The sequence below is a fragment of the Pelodiscus sinensis genome, chromosome 12, assembly GCF_052426305.1.
Source record: "Pelodiscus sinensis isolate ZL-2025 chromosome 12, ASM5242630v1, whole genome shotgun sequence".
Classification (NCBI taxonomy): Eukaryota; Metazoa; Chordata; order Testudines; family Trionychidae; genus Pelodiscus; species Pelodiscus sinensis.
Window position 1 is genome coordinate 17,348,571 of NC_143063.1, and position 19,170 is coordinate 17,367,740.

Sequence of the window (19,170 nt, forward strand, 5' to 3'; positions counted from 1 at the left end):
ACAGGCGATCGCACCACTGACCGCGCATGCAGTGCTGAGCAGTGACATCATCATCCCCACTCTCTGGCTAAGCTGGCATTACACAAAGACACTTATTGTGGCAAACATAAATGAAAATTGTTTACAATAAAATTCATAAATGCTTAAATATTAATTATTTTTTTAAATAATAAAATGTTATTGTAATGGAATTTTCTCGCAGAACCCTTATTTTCACTTTGTGGAACCCCGAGGTTCTGCCACCATTTGGGAAACAATGGGTTAGATAATTGTGGCCAAAGACCCAATTTCTGATGTCTTTCATATGTATGCATAACTAGAGCAAACTGATTTTTTGGTATAGTTGCAGAGCCAAAAAAAATCTTTGTCATGGTGCCCCAAAACAGATTTTTTTTCTTCATGAAATGAAAAACTGAAAAAAAAATTTGGTAGTGTGGACGCATCACTTAGAGAATTCAGCATATGCAGCTAAAGCCAATATAAAGTCCTAGTGTCCACCAGTCCAAAATGTTTTGTTTTAGAAGAGTCACCTGAAATCATTATCAGAATACATATGACTGTACAATTACAAATAATTACATTTGAAACATAAACAAAGTCTCCCCACTTTTTCTTAAACCTGCCAAAACCTGAGGTCAGGTTTCTTTGTTTCTTCTACAACAACTGATGAACCTCAAATATCTTAAACAAGGCCAGGAGCTGCAGTCCTTACCATATTAGGTGTGAGGCATAGCTTCATCTCATGTAGTGAATACCACAACTTCAAAGTAAGATCTCAGTAAGTACCACAAATGAGGGAAGATGTTTCCATTTTAAAAAATTGTTCTTACCCATAATTTTTAAGTTGGATTGGACATTTAACTTTTTCTTTCTTTTGGTATTTATTTTAAAAGCATTTTACTTATCCTTTAAAATGCTGCTGTCAGTATTTTATTGGTATGTGAGGTGATCCGCACCTCTGCAGAAATTTTTCTAAAGTGTTTCGGAATCCTTTGGGATTAAAGGTACTATATAAATGTAAAATGATATTTTTGTAAAAAATAACAAAATCATGACTCCATAATGGCTACACACGTGAGGCGAGGGGCTACACAGGAAGATGATTTTTTTTTGTATAACTTACCACTTTGCCTCCGTTTGGCAAGGGAACTTTTACTTCAGATCCATAAACCTTTTAACCCAAGGGTTTCAAATGGAAAAACTCTGACAGACCACTTATTAAGTGTTACTATACTTCCTGGTTATAGACGTTTAGTTTTGTATCGAGAAAGGTAAATGTTTATTACAAAATCTGTTTAAAAATTAAAGTATATTTTGGTTTTAAAATGTGTGATATAAAATGTTTAATGTAGTTGGGAAATTCAACAGCTTTACATTTTATTCTTTTGTTTCAAATGATGTAAAAATTCTATCATTGATGTGCTTTTATGCAAGCTGTCTTTGCAGCACACCTTTTAACCTTTCAGCACTCAAAAGCGGAGCCCAAACAGCTAAATTGTGGAAAAAGTAAATGAAAATGGAACACATAATAAATTAAAGATTTGGAAAACTGTTGTAATAAGTGCTTTGAGGTAAGTCTCCTCTAGCATAGGAGTATTGTTTAGTGTACTTGAGCAATATGTCTGCTATTTAAGACCACTGTGGACTGAGAAACTTTCCCTATTGGTTACATATAGGCAAACTCTTTCCAAGAATAAGTTTTAAAATATGATGTTATGCCAGAATGAAAAACAAAGTACATACTTTTCACACAGGCCTGGTCTGCGCTTAACATTAGATTGACCTAGCAGTGAACAATTTCATGCCCTGAGAGCTATGGTTATTTCCATCTAGCCACCACTATAGACTCAATTAGATTAATGGAAAAATTTTAGCCATCTCTCAGAGTGGATTCTCTACATCAATGGTAAACCCCTACTGTTGAAGTAGGAAATTTCTACACAACAGTTGTGCTGCTGTAATGGCAGTAGCATAGACATATCCTTAGCTACATGCACTTGACATAAATGGGAATTGTATATAAATAACCAATGGCAGAATGTGATCTTATTTTTTCTGTCATGCTCATTGATAGGAATATATTCATACTAACTTCAGACCATATAAATTACTGGATAACTTCCTAATTAGCTGTAGGGTAAGCTATGCTATGGCTCCTTTGTTGGGATCCATTAGTGCAAAAGGACCATAAGCCTAGCAGATCCATCTAGCTGAAAATCCCTTCTTCAGAGAGCATCATGGAACAGAACAAGCCGAGGAATGGAGGAATTGTAAATAGTTCCTTGGCATGATCCCTTTTTCAGCTGCAATGAACACACGGATGATTCACAACTGAGAATATGGCCCAAAGTCTGTAACTTTGCTTACAGTGAACCTGAACCTAAGTCTTTTGGTGTCTTTTATTAGTCTCACAGAATCATAAACATGTCTTGATAATCCCATGCAAAATATGACTAACTCTCTGGTATCAGCAGATCCTACTGAAAAGTTTTACACAATTATGTAATTATGAAGGACCAGCTGAGGGTCAGCTACTTTGCAATAAAGTGAAAAAGGACTTTATGTAGAAATAGGCATCTGAACGCTAAAGCGGGTGGAGTGGGGTTAGTATAAATAATAAACTGTTCATGTTGGTACCATCTCAAGAAACTGGTCAAAATAGCTAGAAAACCATGAAGAATTCTCATGATGATAATAAACCCATGAAAATAAAACTATTTCTGAGTCTCTGAGTTTTTCCGTACGTATTATGTCTGACTGTCTCATTTCATCAAGCAAATGAAAGGGAAAAGAGGAGAGTCAGGATGAAATTTATTCTTCTAGCAACATAACTTGGAAGGCCATTTGATATTTTTGGAAGACAAGAAGTGGTTGTGGTTTTGCATATTCTCCAGTGTTCTCTTTAACCTCAACATCTAGCAATTTAGGTCCCAATCCTGCAAATATCCTTCAACCCTGTGCACATGAATAGTCCTACTACACTCAAAGGAATTGCTTACATGCATAAATATGTACATTTAAACTTACTTCAGAGTGGGAGGGGTTGACTAGATCAGTGTTTCTCAACCAAGGGTCCGGGGCCTCCTGAAGAGCCTTGGGCAGGGTTCATGAAGTCCACCAAACAGGGCTGGCATTAGACTTGATGGGGTGAAAGGCAGAAAGGAGATGCTCAACCACAAAGGGCTAAAGCAGGGATGGGCAATAATTTTCACTTAATGAATTTTGGTAGGTGGTCATGGGCTGGGTCCACCTCTCCCGGAAGGAGCGGGGTCTGGACTAGCCTCCTCCCAGGGTTGTCTGGGTCCACAAGCTTTGAATTAAAACACAGAAAAGGGCTCCCACTCCCAGCCCTGCCACTACCATATTGCCTGGCAGCCTCCTGGGTTTACTGCAGCTATTTAAAAGACTCATGGCTCTGGCTCACGTCAGGGTAGAGGAGCCATGAGCCCTTTTAGGATCCTCTGCCTGTGCCACCTCCTGGAAATTCTGTGGCACAGGCCACAGGATATAAATAGAAAGTGGCCAGATGCAGTCTGCAGGCCGGATCTAAGTGTTAGGTGGGCCGGGTCTGGCCTCCAGGCAACATTCCTTGCCTCGCCCTGGGCTAAAACATGGCGTCTCAACCTTGCTATACAGGGCTTAAACCAAATCCTGAGCAATTTAGCATTAGGAGGCCCTAGGCAACTGCCTTGCTTGCCACCCCCTCATGCTGGCTCAGGGATGCTGAGAGCCATTAAACTGAACTGAATACACTGTATATATGGAAACCACTTCAAGCCAGGGGATGCTGCAGCATCCCCGCACTCTGGATCCAGCACCTCTGTCATAGCTTTTATATGCAGAAAAACAGTTGTTGTGGGCCATGGAGTTTTTATGGCAGATTAGTGAGGCCTCACAAAGAAAAAGAGGATCCCTTCCAGCCCTACATTTCTAAGAGTCTATGTACATGAGTGTTTGTGGATTGGGGACTTAGTTTTCCATTGTTTTTCCTTCCTCCACTTGCTCAATTCCCTACCCCTAAAACCAGAAATTTTTAGTTGATGTCTAAAAATTGCAATAGGAAAAACACACAAATAATCAACAAGGGTAGGAAAAACATAAACATTATAGAATCATTTGGGTTCAAAAGGCACTGTAGATGATTGTCTATCTCCCTGCATGTTATAATTATCAATGTACACAGTTCCTAAAACTAGATGGGAAAACATGCTTTAGGTGTCATTTGACAAATGATAACAAACATAGATCAAACTGAAGCAAGCAAATTGGCAGGCAAAAAGTGAGTGACAGAATTGCCCTAGGGATTGCACAGGTGTTACAGGCATGACCACGTGAACAGAAATGTGCACATGCTGTCATACAGAACACCTTTGTACCAAGAAGGGTTGATTTTTTTTTAATCTCCTTACTCCTAAAACTGTCAAATCAAATACATTTTTAGAAGCACAAAGAAAAATGAAATGACTCATTTCTATTTAATAGTTTGATATGTTAACTAGCAAGAGGAGAAAAAAGAAACAATGAATTAAATATGCACAGGCTGCCTGTTCTTAATGTCTCCCGTAAATCCTTGATCTATGATAATCTCATGTTATTGTAGTGATAGTACAGGACTATCATTCATCTCACATATAAGCGAGGTATTCTTGCATGTCATTCTAGATGTTATCAAAAAGAAAATGAAGTCAGAGGTGGCAGTCAAGACAGCAGGATTTAGAATGAGTACAGAACCCCCAAATAGGATTTTTTTTAAAACTTGAGAAATTTGATGGAGGAGGCCAGGAAATTTAATCAGTCACTTTACATAAACAGTACTTCATTGATATCAGAAAGCTTTCCTTGTGCAAATATGTACAGGCATCTCATGTGGATTTCCCTGTTTCATTCATTAGGGTAGTGGAGAACTTGCAAAGAAATCATCAGCAGTTCAATGAACAATTTAAACAGAGCGGATGGCTATTGAAAAGGATACCTCTTTATTGTCCCTTTAAATATTTCTGGAGAGATGGGATCGAGAACAGCAGTAGATATCTCAGACATGAGTATGTTGACAAAATATGAAAAACAATCCTGTGGTGGCAAAGTCAATGTAATTCTCATCACCGCCACAGAAAAAGGACTGAGATGTTTTACCTGTGGTGTGAATATAAATAATATTCACTTTGGTTTTTAAGAGAGTAGCGGCAGGCAAAATGTAAAAATTCCTAAAAAAGCAAAAGTCAGAATCACTCCCATGTACCTTTCAATTAGGAAGAATATGCCCCAGGATTTTGGTGGCCCTTTGTGTAGGTCCTCCCTAAGGATGTAAAAGACTGGTTGACTAGTCGACTATCCGATAAGCATTTGCTTATCAGATAGTATTTTGACTAGTCGATATCCTCTCCCTTTGCTGTCTCTATGATATAGAGGCAGCAAAGTAGGGTGGGGGAGGAGTACTTCAAAGTGGCAGTGCTTTTCAAAGGGACAGCCGTGGATCAGCTGTGCCTGTGCTGCCTGTGCTGCCTGTGCACCTCCACGGCTGCCCCTTTGAAACTGTTGCCTCCGCCCATTTTAAAGGGGCAGTGGAGCCCGGGGTCAGCTGGGGACTTCCCAGCTGACCCTGAGTTCCCTGCAGCACTTCCCAGCTGACCCTGGGTTCTGGGGAAGTACCGTGCAGAATATGGGGTCAGCTGGGGAGTCTCCAGCTGACCCGGTTCTCCTAGGGCCATGGTTCCCAACACGGTGCCCGCGGGCGCCATGGCGCCCGCGGGGGCATTTCCATGCGCCCGCCAGGTGCTCAGTGCTGGCCTGGCACCGGGCGCATGGTGGGGGGAGTGCCGGCCCCGGGCGCGCGGCGCTGGGCGGGGGGAGCACCGGCCCCAGGCGCGCAGCGCATGGTGGGGGGAGCGCCGGCCCCGGGAGCGCGGCGCTTGGCGGGGGGAGCGCCGGCCCCGGGCGCGTGGTGCTTGGCGGGGGGAGCGCCGGCCCCGGGCATGCAGCTATGGGGGAGGGCCGCCCCCGGGCATGCGGCTATGGGAGGGGGCCGCCCCCGGGGCGCAAGTGTCCCCGCCCCCTGGCTCCCGGCGGGCGAACGGCCACGCCCCCTGGCGCCCGACAACCTTGAAAGGTTGGGAACCACTGTCCTAGGGGCATGCTGTGTAGCATGGAGCCTGAAGTCAGCGGGGGACTGAGTTCCTCACTGACCCCGGTCTTCATGGCTTTGACATTTCACAATAAGCAGCACCTTATTTCAAAATAATGGGCTTGGTAGTGTGGATGCTCTGCTTATAAATCCAACCTATGGGAGGCTATGTTGAAATAAAGCCTTGGTGTAGACCACGGCTGAGAGTACTGATACAGCAGCTGTCCTTTTAACTATATCTCTAATCAATTAAGAAAACTTTTCGGGTGCATATACATTGCACCGTTACTTCAAGATAACTAGCATTATTTTGAAATAAAAATGTGAACGTCTACACAGTCATTCTGTTATTTTGAAATAATTTCAAAATAACGGATGGCTTATACCAAAATCTGTAAACCTCATTCTATGAGGAATAATGCCTATTCTGAAATAGCTATTTCAAAATAGGGCATGTGTAGATGATCCAATGCTGGTATTTTGAAATAGCACCTCACGAGGGCTTTTCTAAGTTATTCCTCTCCAGTGCATTCTGGCGTTCTAAATCGAGATAGCACATCTACATTAGGGAAGCCTGCCTCAGACTAATTTTGAGGCTTCCCTGCAATGTAGATGTGCTATTTCGACATAAGCTGTTTTGGAATAACTATTCCAGAATAGCTTATTTTGAAATAAGCGGGCAATGTAGACATACCCTTAGATAAAAGAGGTGTGTTATTAAATCTGTTATGTATCCAATCCATTTCAGGGTGGCTAGGAGAGAATCCAAAGGGTACAGCTTCTGCATCCTGCTCCTACAGTTTTAACGTCCATATAGTGGTTCTCAAACCTCATTTTAATGGCGTCACCATGGCTGGCATTAAACTTGTTCGGGCCTGGGGTTGAAGCTCAAGCCAAAGCCCCCAACCCAGGCCTGAACCCCAGGCCGAAGTGCTTCTTGCCTGGGGCTGAAGCCAAGCCTTTGTCTCTGTTATCCCCACCCCACCTATCTGGTTCTGAAAGTTGGGCTCAAGGATTGTGTCCTAATTTTTGTTGTCAGAAGAGAGTTGCGGTCCAATGAGGCTTGAGAACTACTCCAGCATAAAGCCTGTGTGGCGGACTGAAGTGGGACTCAAGTTACACATAGTCCTTAGACATTGCACAGGGTTGTAATGAGAGAAGGAATATATACTGGGGCAGTGTATGAATATGGGCCCATACGGGCATTTCTTCTGTAGCACAGATATATGACCAAAAGGGAAAGCGCCTGAATTTGGACATTTTGCTTCATGTTTTTTTTCCTCCTACACTGAGACAGGACTCTACTTACAACACATCAATTTTATCCTTCATTTTCCCACTCTAATCTATTATTGACTACAATGTACCAAACTTGCACTTGCAGTCTAACCCACTATTACAGCATCTTGTATCAGTACTTTAAACATTGCTTAACAAGAAAAATATGTCAATATACAATGAAAGCTTTCATTTATGCTTTCAAATTGAACAAACTGCTGCGAGCTATGCTGTAAATTACCCCAAGAATGTATAACTAGGCAAAATTGAGAACAAATTTTAGTGACATCAGACGTGACTGGATTCATAATTAGTAACGCTTAACAATATATTAAGTTTATCTCCTTTCTATCCCAGTGACCCTTTCAGCTCTGAGCAAAGCTTGCATATGTTGCCATAAATCATGTCTCTGATTTGTCAACAAGCCCTGAGTACCTCTGTTAGTTAAGAAAATTATAGAGCGAACTCCTTGTTCAAAAACGTGTTGATAATGCACTACAGGGTGGGCAGGAATAGTTTGTCTCAACTATGGTCCACCCAATTAGTCCAGAAACTGCAAAAGGACTTTTAAGTATTATATGTGCAAAGATCCTTTGCTGTAATATCTGATGCTACTGCCTAGTGGGGCCATGCCAAACAGATCAAAACCAGGTACTAATGCCAAGTTAGCACTCTGCCTAAAGCAACTGTCAGCTAATGATAGATTAGACAAATCTGATTGCTCTATCAAAACATTCATCTCAAATCTTGATTAGTAAACCTATTGAATTATGATTAATTCACAAGAGTGCTACTGACAGATAAGGTACTTTATCTGACAATGTGTAGTAGTTGCTTTGCCTGAAGCAAAAAAGCTCTGAAGTTGGTAAAATAAACAGTATCAACTACAACACACTGAGAAGGATAATGAAGCTACATGCACCTTTTAATTTAATAAAGGGCTAATCTGTGAGAACCTGGCCTCAGACACAAAAACAACAGGAAATGGAGAAGAAGGGCAAGGAAAGCATCAAAGTGTGTGCTGGAAGGGAGAGAAAACACTGTATCAACACTAAGAAGAAAAACTGAAGTGCTGTTGAGAGCATAGATCTTACTGCATAGGAATCTGCTTGTGGATGCTTGTGTGGACTTGAATGGAATTCACTATTGGTGTCATTGTCCACATGGACAAGACTGGGAACAAAGTAAGGTTTTCAAAATCAGAGATGGGCCTGAAACAAAACTCCAAAAATTGAACATCTGCATATTTTGAAGAAGTTCAGACCCAAACTGAATTTGGCACCTGGCATTTATCTTAATGGCAGTACCATGCACTTTGGGGAAATTCAGCTTCTCAGATGAAAACATGTGTCTAGACATTATCTTTGTTTAAAATGAAGCATCTTGACTTTATTGTTTCTTTTAGTTTTATTAGTCAGAATCATAACAACACAGATTAGACATTTTCTTGCTAGTAGATGATTTTATCTAATTTGGACAGCCTCATGACAATGGGGAAAAACTTTCTAGAGAATTTTCATTCATATGCTTCTACACAAAGAGATCCTAGTGTCTCTGGGTATTATAAAATTATAAAGTATATGCAATGTATAATTATAAATGATACATTACAGTATTTTAAAATAGAAATATTACTTTTTATTAGTTTAGTTTTTTGTGGTATCTTCATTTAGTAGCAAAGGGAATAGATCCTTACAATTAGAAAAAAATCTTGGATTAAAAAAATACATAGACATGAGATTATCATAAATATTTTAATGAATTTTGGCCAAGCCAAAAGTAAGAGGTACTTCATTTTAAGGGTAAGGCTAAAGTGAATTCTTTCTATTTCTATTCTATTTCTACTTCTATTACTTAACTTCCCTAGCTGATTTCTGAATACTTGTAAAGCTACAGGTTATTAGAGAGCACAAAATTATTTCCACACACACCACATCAATAAGAAATAGGTACTGTAAAATTGAACTGTAATTTAGTGTAGACTCCCACCATCTCAAAATCATTTGTAAAGCTATAAGAAGGCATTTATTAGTTTATCATGACCTAACAATTTAACAAAAGGCTAATGCAGTGTAATCATGTTTTTTGACTAATATTAACTTTTCTTTCTTTCTTTCTTTCTTTCTTTCTTTCTTTCTTTCTTTCTTTCTTTCTTTCTTTCTTTCTTTCTTTCTTTCTTTCTTTCTTTCTTTCTTTCTTTCTTTCTTCTCTGTTAATCAATTGTGAACTGTAGATGAGGGTCAAGGAAACCTACTTTCTTCTTTGATAACCTCCAATGCTTCCACTCCTGGGGATAAAAATGCTTTAAATGGAGTTATATTCCAGGAAAATCAATATATGATTACTGCAAAGATTTGTATCGATTGTCCTGTTGCATTGCAAAGATGCTAAAGAAAAATTGCACAGTACATTTCCCTTCATTTTCTACTTCAAAGAACTTGAAGCAAATTTGGGCAAGCAAAAAGTGTTGGGAACTTTATTTTCTTCCTTCAATCCAGCCACTTAAATGTTTACTCTCAAATGGTTTTATTTCTAAAGGTAACTATTTTTTAATGCCTGACATCAGACTGAGGTCTTCAGAAACAACTACACTGCTGTAACTATGGCGTTTCTAATAAATAACAGCATTACCATTGTACGTGTCCAAAAGTAAAAATTGCACTCTGTTTCCATCTCTTTAACTGTATGTGTTCACACTCCTTCCTAATGCTGTTTATTTAAGTTCTAATTCTGCCGACAGCATTTAATGGCAAATGTTCCACTGGTTTCAGAAACAGGGCCTCTGTACCTGCTCCTGTTCCCATGGAAATCAATGGAAAGTTTCCCATTGACTTAAACAGCAATTGGATTAGATCCTTTTTTTCCTGTTGGGCCACGTGTGGCCTTGGACCACCCCTCCTGGAGGCTGAAGGGAGAGCCAGGCCTGCCGCAGCCTTGGCCTTCTTCCCCCACCCCTGGCAGCTGGGGGAGGGAGGGGACAAGAGCTTGAGCCTGAGTGGCCTTGGAGGGCGGGACTAGCCAGCGGCTGGGGGGCGGGACTAGCCAGGGAGGCCTCACCCCAGGCCTTCCCCAGCTGAGAGGGGGAAGTTGGTGAGTATAGCAGGCAGGTGGCGTGGCCCCGAATATTAGGTTATGATTTTTTAGTAAAACTCTGACAGATCATTGGCAATAAAGAAAAATTCATGGTCCATGATTTGTCCATGATTTATACCATAAAATTTAGTGGGGGGCGTTGCTGGGAGAGGGATGACTCACTACTAGTAGAGGTGTCCCATGGGTTCCACTGCTGGATGGGGTTGGCCCTGGGTGAACCAGCACCATCAGCATCAGCTGCCAGGGTCTGCTGGGAAGTGGCTGTTCATCTGCCCCTGAGGCTGCTGCTCCAGCTGCCCTGGACTGTTGCTGAGGGTCACCTCTTTGCCACTGAACCAGTGCTGGGGCCACATCACCCCCTGTAACTGGCCCTGCAACAGGCTGTGGAGCCACCCAAGTGGCTAGCTGCGGGTTGCTCCAACTGTGGCCGGAGTGGCTGTCCCCGAGGCCATCTGAGCAGCTGGCTTTGGGGCAGCTGCTTGGGCAACCCCGAGATTAGTCACACTAGCCACTGCAGAAGTCATGGAGGTCAAGGAAAGTCATAGAATCCATGACTTCCACAAACTCCCAGGACAGACACAGTGCCCTAACAATAATACATAGCCTATGCATTTAATATAAAGGACTCTGAAGATATTTAAACTTAATTTAGTCATATCTGTCACACCGTTAATTCATTGTATTGTGTTTCACTGAATGAAGTCCACTGCTAAAAAACATGGAGTATCTGACATAGTGTCGCTGAAACAAAATACAGGACTATGTAGCACTTTAAAGACTAACAAGATGGTTTATTAGGTGATCTTGTTAGTCTTTAAAGTGCTACAAAGTCCTGTATTTTGTTTCTGCTACACCAGACTAACACGGCTACATTTCTATCACTATTTGACATAGTGTCATTATTTATAAAGAACCTCGGGTTCTTACTATCACCACCAGTGGGAAGTGTCACAAAAAATAGGATATACAGGTTGAACCTCTTTAGTCCAGCATCTTCAGGACCTGACTGGTGCTGAATCAGAGAATTTGCCAGACCATAGGAGGTCAATATTGTCTAGCAGCATTACCAACACTTCCACTGCTTAGTGGGCTCTCAGAAGACTTTTTGGGGGTAAATTAGAGCTAAATAACAGCACAGAACATTGAGAGCCAGTACGGGTGGCTGTAAACAAACTTTATGGGACGATGGAAAGCTTGGTCACACCCATGATAACTGGACATCTAGCCAACTAAAATCATGCCAGATCATGGATGTTGTCATACCGGAGCGTGCTGGACTAGAGAGGTTCAACCTCTACAAGCCAGTATCAACTAAAACTTGGATTGGGCTTTTAAGAACAAATCTGGGAGTTGTCTTGTGGTATTTTAACAGGTTTTATGTCCCCCCGCCTTTGGGGTTCTATATTTTAATTATCTCTCTCTCTCTCTCTCTCTATATATATATATATTGTCTTTTAACACATTTTGTAAGCCACCTCGAAAATTTTAAATAGAGAGGTGGGGTAAAAATATGTCATATAAATAAATAAATAAATAAATAAATAAATAAATAAAGTGTGGAACCCTTTATACTACCTGGCCACTTCTTTTAACTTATCTAGTGGGAGATGATAAAGAGTGGAAATTAGTTTTTTGTTGCTGAGTTGGAATTTACATTATTATTGGGTGAAAGGGGGGCTGGAGGAAGGGGGGCAGAAAGCAGAGCTGGCGGGGGGGAGGTGCAGCCTCTGGCCGCACCCGGAGTCCAACAGGCCGCGCCCCCGGCAGGCACTCCCTCTAGTTGCTAGTAGAAGCCGGGAGGGGTCGGGGGGAGTGACTTTCAGCCTGGCTTCTGCATGCACCCAGAGGCTCCCAGCTGGGAGACGGGGCTGTGACTGGCACTGGGAGCCTCTGGTTGTGGGCAGAAGCCGGGTGGGGAGAGTGGCTGGGAGTCCCAGCCACTGCCCCCACCCCGCCTGGCTTAGGCACGCAACCACAGGGCTCCCACCGCCAATCGCACCCCGCCTCCCAGTTGCTTCTTCGCCCCCACCAGGCTTCCATTGGGTGCCCAGATGGAAATTCAGAAAATACCGGACATGTGCAGTGGTGTGTGGACACTGCACATGTCCGGTATTTTCTGAATTTTTCTACTGGACAAAGGGTGCAAATACCAGGCTGGCTGGTAGAAAACCGGACACCTGGCAACCCATACACAAACACAGCCACATCATTGAACTGGTTGCGGTGGAGGTAATGGGGGGACAGATTTTCTCTCTGCCCTTTCCCCCTCATTTGTGAGACATGGGCATAGAGTGGTACTGAAAGAAATAGCACCACAAGCAGTGAGGCCTTATGACCCAGTTCACCCTTGTAATGGTGCAATCTGGCCTGTTGCTAGTAGTACATAGGCAAGATAGCAAAAGAGTTTTTGTGAAGAAATTCAAGCAGCACAAACCAATTTGTGCCTTCAAAGGAGTGTGCAATTCCAGAGTGAGAGCTGTGCAGGCATATCTGACAGCAGAATTTGGCCTCTTTCTGAAAATGCAGGGTGCGCACACCACCAAATAAAATTCATAGGTATCATATGGCAGTGAGCAGATAATTATTTATGCATTGTGCTTAAAATGAAGATTTACAGGAGACAAAGGAGACTAGATAGTGTGACTATCACTGGTCAGAATATTCCTGTATTCAGAAAAGGATGCCCTGGATAAAACCAGCATGGGTTTATATTTTTTAAAAAACTTATTTTCTACTAAGAAGTGAACAAAACAAGTATTGCTCTAAATGTCTATTCTACATCTGGAATGACTGGCTGTCAAAAACATTCCTGAGATTTATAGAACGCTTTTGCTAGAAGAAATGTTTTTGGACTGTGATTCCCAAGTTGTGTATTTTGCCAAGTTATGTCACACAGTATATTGCTATGAAGAAAAAAAATTCATCAACTGCAAAGGGAAATATTTTCCTCCATTATCTCTCTCTCTAAAAATGGCATTTTCCATCAAAATTGAAAGCCTGCCAACAATTATGCATATTTACCTCCGTACTGCAACACAACATTCACTTTCAATCATACAATTTAAAATTACATTTTTTTAAATAGAAGGATGTTATGAACTTCTGAAGTCCAGCCGACTACCTTGGCAGCCATATATGGCAGTTCTAGATGAGAAATCTGGGGTTTGGAACAAGTGTGGAATTCCTGCACCACAGGTAGGTAAAGACCAATGCCATATATTAAAAGAAACCATTTGGTTGTGAACTACATTGCTGTCTTAGCATCTCTTCCCCGTACACTGCATTCTCATGAGCTATTATTGGAAAGCAGAAAAACAAGCCTACACCCCATTCTCCTGGCAAACTCACAATACCCATAGAATTCAATCATCAGTTGATAAAAATTGTCATAGCTCCACTGAACATGTGTAGATAGAGCTATGACCTTTTACACCAGCTGAGAATCTGCCTATGAGGTCCTAACATTTCTCTCTGAGACCAAGATTAGAAACATGTGGTTAAGCAACTTATGGCACAAAAAAGAAGGGAGCACTCTGATGTATAATGGGTCACTCTTTGAAATGCGGTCTGTACCAGAGGGTCAAATGACCGAACTTAAAAGAACAGAGAATGTTTCTCTGAAGCATCATGCTCCTTTTCATCCGATCTCTTCAAAGATATTATTTATTTATTTATTTCATTATTCCAATCATATTTGAATATTGATACAGAACAGTTTCCAGTTTAGCAGCCACATACACCAGATTATGTCAAACTGTATTTTGACAATCATGTACAAATCTGAAATCAGCCAGATGGTCAAACAATAGGATGATTGATCTTGTCTGCATAATCCAGGGAATTCTCTGTCATTTGTAACAAACACCACTGACTAACCAGAATACTTCAAAAAAGGGACAACTTGTTATAATAAATGTGCTCTCGCTCACATTACAGAAATTCTGCTGAGTGGTATATGCATCTGTTATAGACATGAAAATACCATACAAGGTAAGATTATTATTTTCTAGTAGAAAATAATGCCCAACTTCATTATATAAAAGAAAAGAATAAAACGTTAACCTCTAACCTGGGTAACTAAGGTATCAGACCTTCTGAAAGTACCCGGGTACTAGTAAATAATTGCAAAATAGAACCCTAGATGTGAAGAATTTTGATAAAATATCATTTTAGCATTGTATCCTTTAAAAGGCTAGTATTCTTAAGCTAAAGTCAATTTAGAAACAACATGTAGAAGTCTAGATCCCATTTATGCTGTCTGCATAATTTGTTCTTCCTGTCTGAACCGTGAATAAAAAGAGGATATCATTCCATTTTCCTTCAGGAACACTAAATTCATCAATGTGCAAACTGTAATATTTTATTAAATAAACACAAACTAGGATATAATGGCATACATTTGTTTTCATTATAAGTAGTAATGCAATCTTTCTCTAAGGCTTACTACATTAGCATTTCATTCCATGTTCCAAATGCCTTTGAACTTCCTGAAAAGCTACATCTGTTAGCTTCCTTGTATACACCAGAAAGTTACCAAGTGAATTAAGTTTTAATATAAATTGCTTTGTTCACTATTTAGATTGATGATGGACACACTGTACTGTACGTTGCAAACTGCAATTACAATTCACTGCAATTATCTCTGGTTGTTAATAGCACAAGATAGCATGTCACTTTTTACCAAGTGTATAATTTATCTTTTTTTTCTCCATGAACTCTTGTGGTATTCCAAATGTATAATCTTGTTGTATTATTTCCCAGTGGTCCAACAAAATGCACAGCAAGTGCTGACTAGAACAAACTAAAAAGCAGTTCTATTGACAAGCCGTCACTTGTGCAGTAATGAACACTCTGCCTCTACTTTCACCTCACCAAACTAACAGCTTTAATTTATGATAAAGCAAACGAGAGACAACCTCCAGTTTTATTGTACCCTCAGTGCTGTTTCAAATAAAGTAATTAGAAGGTCAAGAGACAGGTCTAGAAGCCAAATATAAATGCAACCCTTCTGCACCAACATTAAAAAAAAACTTCAGTGTTCAAAGAGCATTTTATCCATCCTTCTTCTACAGAGCACAAGCTCTTTACCACCGTAACCAATCTGAAACAGTGGAGGTTCAATTCCTTTGCTCAGTAATTCAGCCCATATGTAATTTAAGTGGGGTACCTACCAGACATCATCCTCAGGAGACTTCTCAAAATAGGATTCTGCCCTCACCAGTGATTTATAATAAAGGTAAAGGTGATTCTGATAACATTTTTATAACAGAAACTTCATAGAGGGGTAAACAGATGAAATACTTGTTTCAGTTGTGAGGACAAGAAACTTCAATGGATACCATAAGCTAATGTTAATAACATCTGAAGGAAGAGTTGATGGGTTACAAAGAAGAAAAATATGCATGTCTAAAGGTTTACTCAAATCCTCCAATATCCTTACTGACAATATAAGAACTGTGCACAGGATAGTTGAAGAACCTGTTCTTATTGACATGACTAACTGGAATAGTCAGAGCAATTTAAACTTACGTCTTTGCAGCATTATTATACATGTTTATATTATACATTTATATGTGCATGTCTCTCTTTTCATTACATAACATCCAAAATGTAAATTTCAGTTTTAATTCAAAAGGAATAACACCTCCTGTATTAAACCACTAAGCAGACAAATAAATTGATATCCAAATTATATAAAGTGAAACCTAAATAACAAATCATTCTTACAAGAAAAATTCCTATCCTGAATCTGCCCCAAAGAATTCTCCAATATATTGATACAATATTGATAGACCACAATTAAAAAAATACTTCTGTTGTGTAGATAAAATGGAGATACAATGACATATAAGGATACTGGAGTTAGCTATCATATTTCTTATAAAATGTATCCTAGAATTTCTCATGACCACCAGAGGCTGATACCTGTTTAAATATACCACCCACAATATGACTGTTCCAACAGTCTTTTAGCACAACTGGGTATGCATTAATCAGTAACAGAAGGGAAGAGTGCCACTTACAGATCCGTCAATTTTACTTCCTGCAGAACCAAAGTGTGCCATGGCAGTCATGAACGAACTACTGAGGCCATATCCACACTGAGAGATAAGGTCAAATTTATTAAGGTGGATTTTTTAGAACCCAATTTTGTAATGTTGAAGGCATATGTCTCCACTGTGCGCAAGAATTAGACGTACAGGTTGCACCTCTGAAAATCGGCACTCTCTGGTTTGTCAACATCCATGGTCTGCCAGGACCATGGATGCTCCTGGACCAGAGAGTCAAGGAGCCTAAGGGCTGGAGAGCCACCTGGGGCTGAGTAAAATAGTGGGCAGTGAGGGACCATCGCTGGGGTTCTCAAAATAGGATTCTGCCCTCACCAGTGATTTATAATAAAGGTAAAGGTGGCAGCCCCATTGAGTGTGGGGCTGGAGCAGCAGCTCCATGCAGCGTGAGGTCAGGACTGGAGTCCCGCAGCAGCCCCATAAAGTGTGGGGCCAGAGACTCATGACAGCTCCACAGAGTGCAGGGCTGGAACCAGAGCCCCGAAGTAGCCCTATGGAGTGCAGGGTGGGGACTGGGACTCTGCTCCAGGAGCCAGAGCCTGGGCCACCCATGGAGCTGGCAGCAGCTGGCTAAGTACCCCAGCCAGGTTGGGGGGGGGCAAGGCAGGATGCCTGCTGGGGCAGCCTGCCAGCAGCAGGCGATAAGCCTAGAGACCAGTGGCAGAGGACCTCCCTTGGTCCAGCAAATTCTCTTATTCAGGTGCCAGGCCAAGGAGGTCCAACCTGTAGTTTGAAGTAGCTTTTCCCCAGTAAGGTGACTACTGTTGAGTTTGACAATGATGCATTATGGATAGCTATTCCATACTGTTGAGTTTGACAGTAATGCACTATGGTATCCAAGTTCCTGCACCCCTTTGCATTCTGGGTTATGCTTGGCGCTGCTTAGAAGATGAGACATGCAGGGAGGATTAAAACACAAATGGCTATGGATGTATTTTTAACTACCAATGTCTCTCCTACATAGGGAAAACACCATACCATTTAAAATGTGTACACACACACACAACCAAGTAACAGGACTGACAGTGAAAGAATAAACTTTATGATTAAACATAAGAGTGCACAGACCATAAACATTATAATAATACAGCTGTGCTGTTTTTACACTTTGAATATGAATTACCCTATTTCTGTAGGTGTATCTCCTACTCTTAATAGTCTTTTAATTATGGTTTTGTTGTATGATTATTCTCAAAGTATTTTTGTACTACCTTGGCATGTTCATGTAATAAGGGTAATTGTACTTAATGGCATAAGTGGTATAAATATATATAATCATATAATCAAAATAAGTAACCATGTTGTAAAAGCTTTTGTGAAACTGTTAAAAAAGAAGCATTGCATATATACATTAACTAATTATCAGAGATCAGTTATCCTTTGCCTTTGTTTTTCCAAACAATTCATAGGGATTCACCCATCTGAGTTGGTGGGTAAGCACCATTCAAAGATACGATCCTTTTATGTGATTCATTCAGACTAGTCTCTATTTTCCCCTCTTCCATAGTTGCAAATGGGGTATGCGTGCGTGTGTGTGTGTATATATATATATATATATATATATATATAAAACTAAGAGAATCATCTGTGAGCTTCCAGACCTACAGCTTTAGCTGTGTTGTGTGTATTCTGGCACATTATACATTTTTTCATAGGAGAATCTTAATTGTTAGGGCCTGAAAACTAATTTAACTCAAAGGCAATTTTTAAAGAACTGCTCTCCCAGCCATCAAATCGTATTCTTCCCTATATTTTGTATCAAGACATAGTGTGTTCATTTTAAAAACAGACTTAAAACCTAAAAAAAGCAGTGATGACAAAACCTCAATTATGTTGCATCAGTTCATATAAGAAAGGGTCAGAATTTGTGGCTGTCTCATTGTTCTTGCTCCTCTATCTCTTTCCTCTACTTTCTCAAATGCGTTTTGACGTAAACATTCACTCAGTTGGTGTGCAGCATATGGTGCGCAGAACTGCCTTTGCATGAGCAGAGACTGAGGTTAGCACATCAGGCCTGTAAATCCTAGTCATGCTTGACATAAAAATAAAATAAATGGTAAATTACAAAGTTCAGAATTCTCTATAGAACTCCAGTGACATCACAACCCACTTGGGTTTTCCTTGAGTGGCTCAGTGTATTTGTAGGCTCAACTCTGATCACTATTGTAGGTGTAAGAGATTCTTATTCTGTAGTCTTAGCTACCAAAATACCATGCAAATTCATAAGAATTAATTTCTCCCCTTCCTAATGTCCTACTGAAATATTCAGAGAAAAAAACAGTTGAGTTCCCATTAGTTGAGTTCTCAGTGGTGATATTATCAGTTGAGAGGTGGGGTGAGTCAAAATGAGGCTTCTGGGGAGTATTTCAGGGAGGCCTCCATTTTTCTCTCTTTGGCTTAGAAATTGTACTTGCAAAGTATAGCTGCACTTCTTTTTAAACCATGGTATTTCAAAGGGAGTAAGACCCAGAGGAAGTATTAAGGATATAAGGAAATCTGTGAATCAGTGAAAGATGTTGGTATGCAACATTGAAGATCTATCAGCTAGTTGACTGCTTCAACTGGTTACCAGAGGGCCAGGAAGAAATTAGTCTCACAGCTCAGTTGAAA

The 19,170-nt window shown here is 40.6% G+C and overlaps 1 protein-coding gene across 10 annotated transcripts in view; it reads right to left on the minus strand.

Annotated features, from left to right (window-relative positions):
• Positions 1–19,170, minus strand: part of FTO (FTO alpha-ketoglutarate dependent dioxygenase) — a 391,784-nt gene that overhangs the window by 96,032 nt on the left and 276,582 nt on the right. For 2 of the 10 annotated variants that reach the window (XM_075940300.2, XM_075940292.2), the window contains one exon: positions 3,028–3,138. The exons of 7 other annotated variants lie outside the window; for them this stretch is intronic. In XM_075940300.2, the coding sequence (XP_075796415.2) occupies positions 3,063–3,138 (76 nt within the window). In that variant the 3' untranslated portion in view covers positions 3,028–3,062. Of the gene's footprint in view, positions 1–3,027; positions 3,139–5,935; positions 9,687–19,170 lie in introns of those variants that run through there. One more of the 10 variants, XM_075940297.2, reaches the window with a different exon arrangement.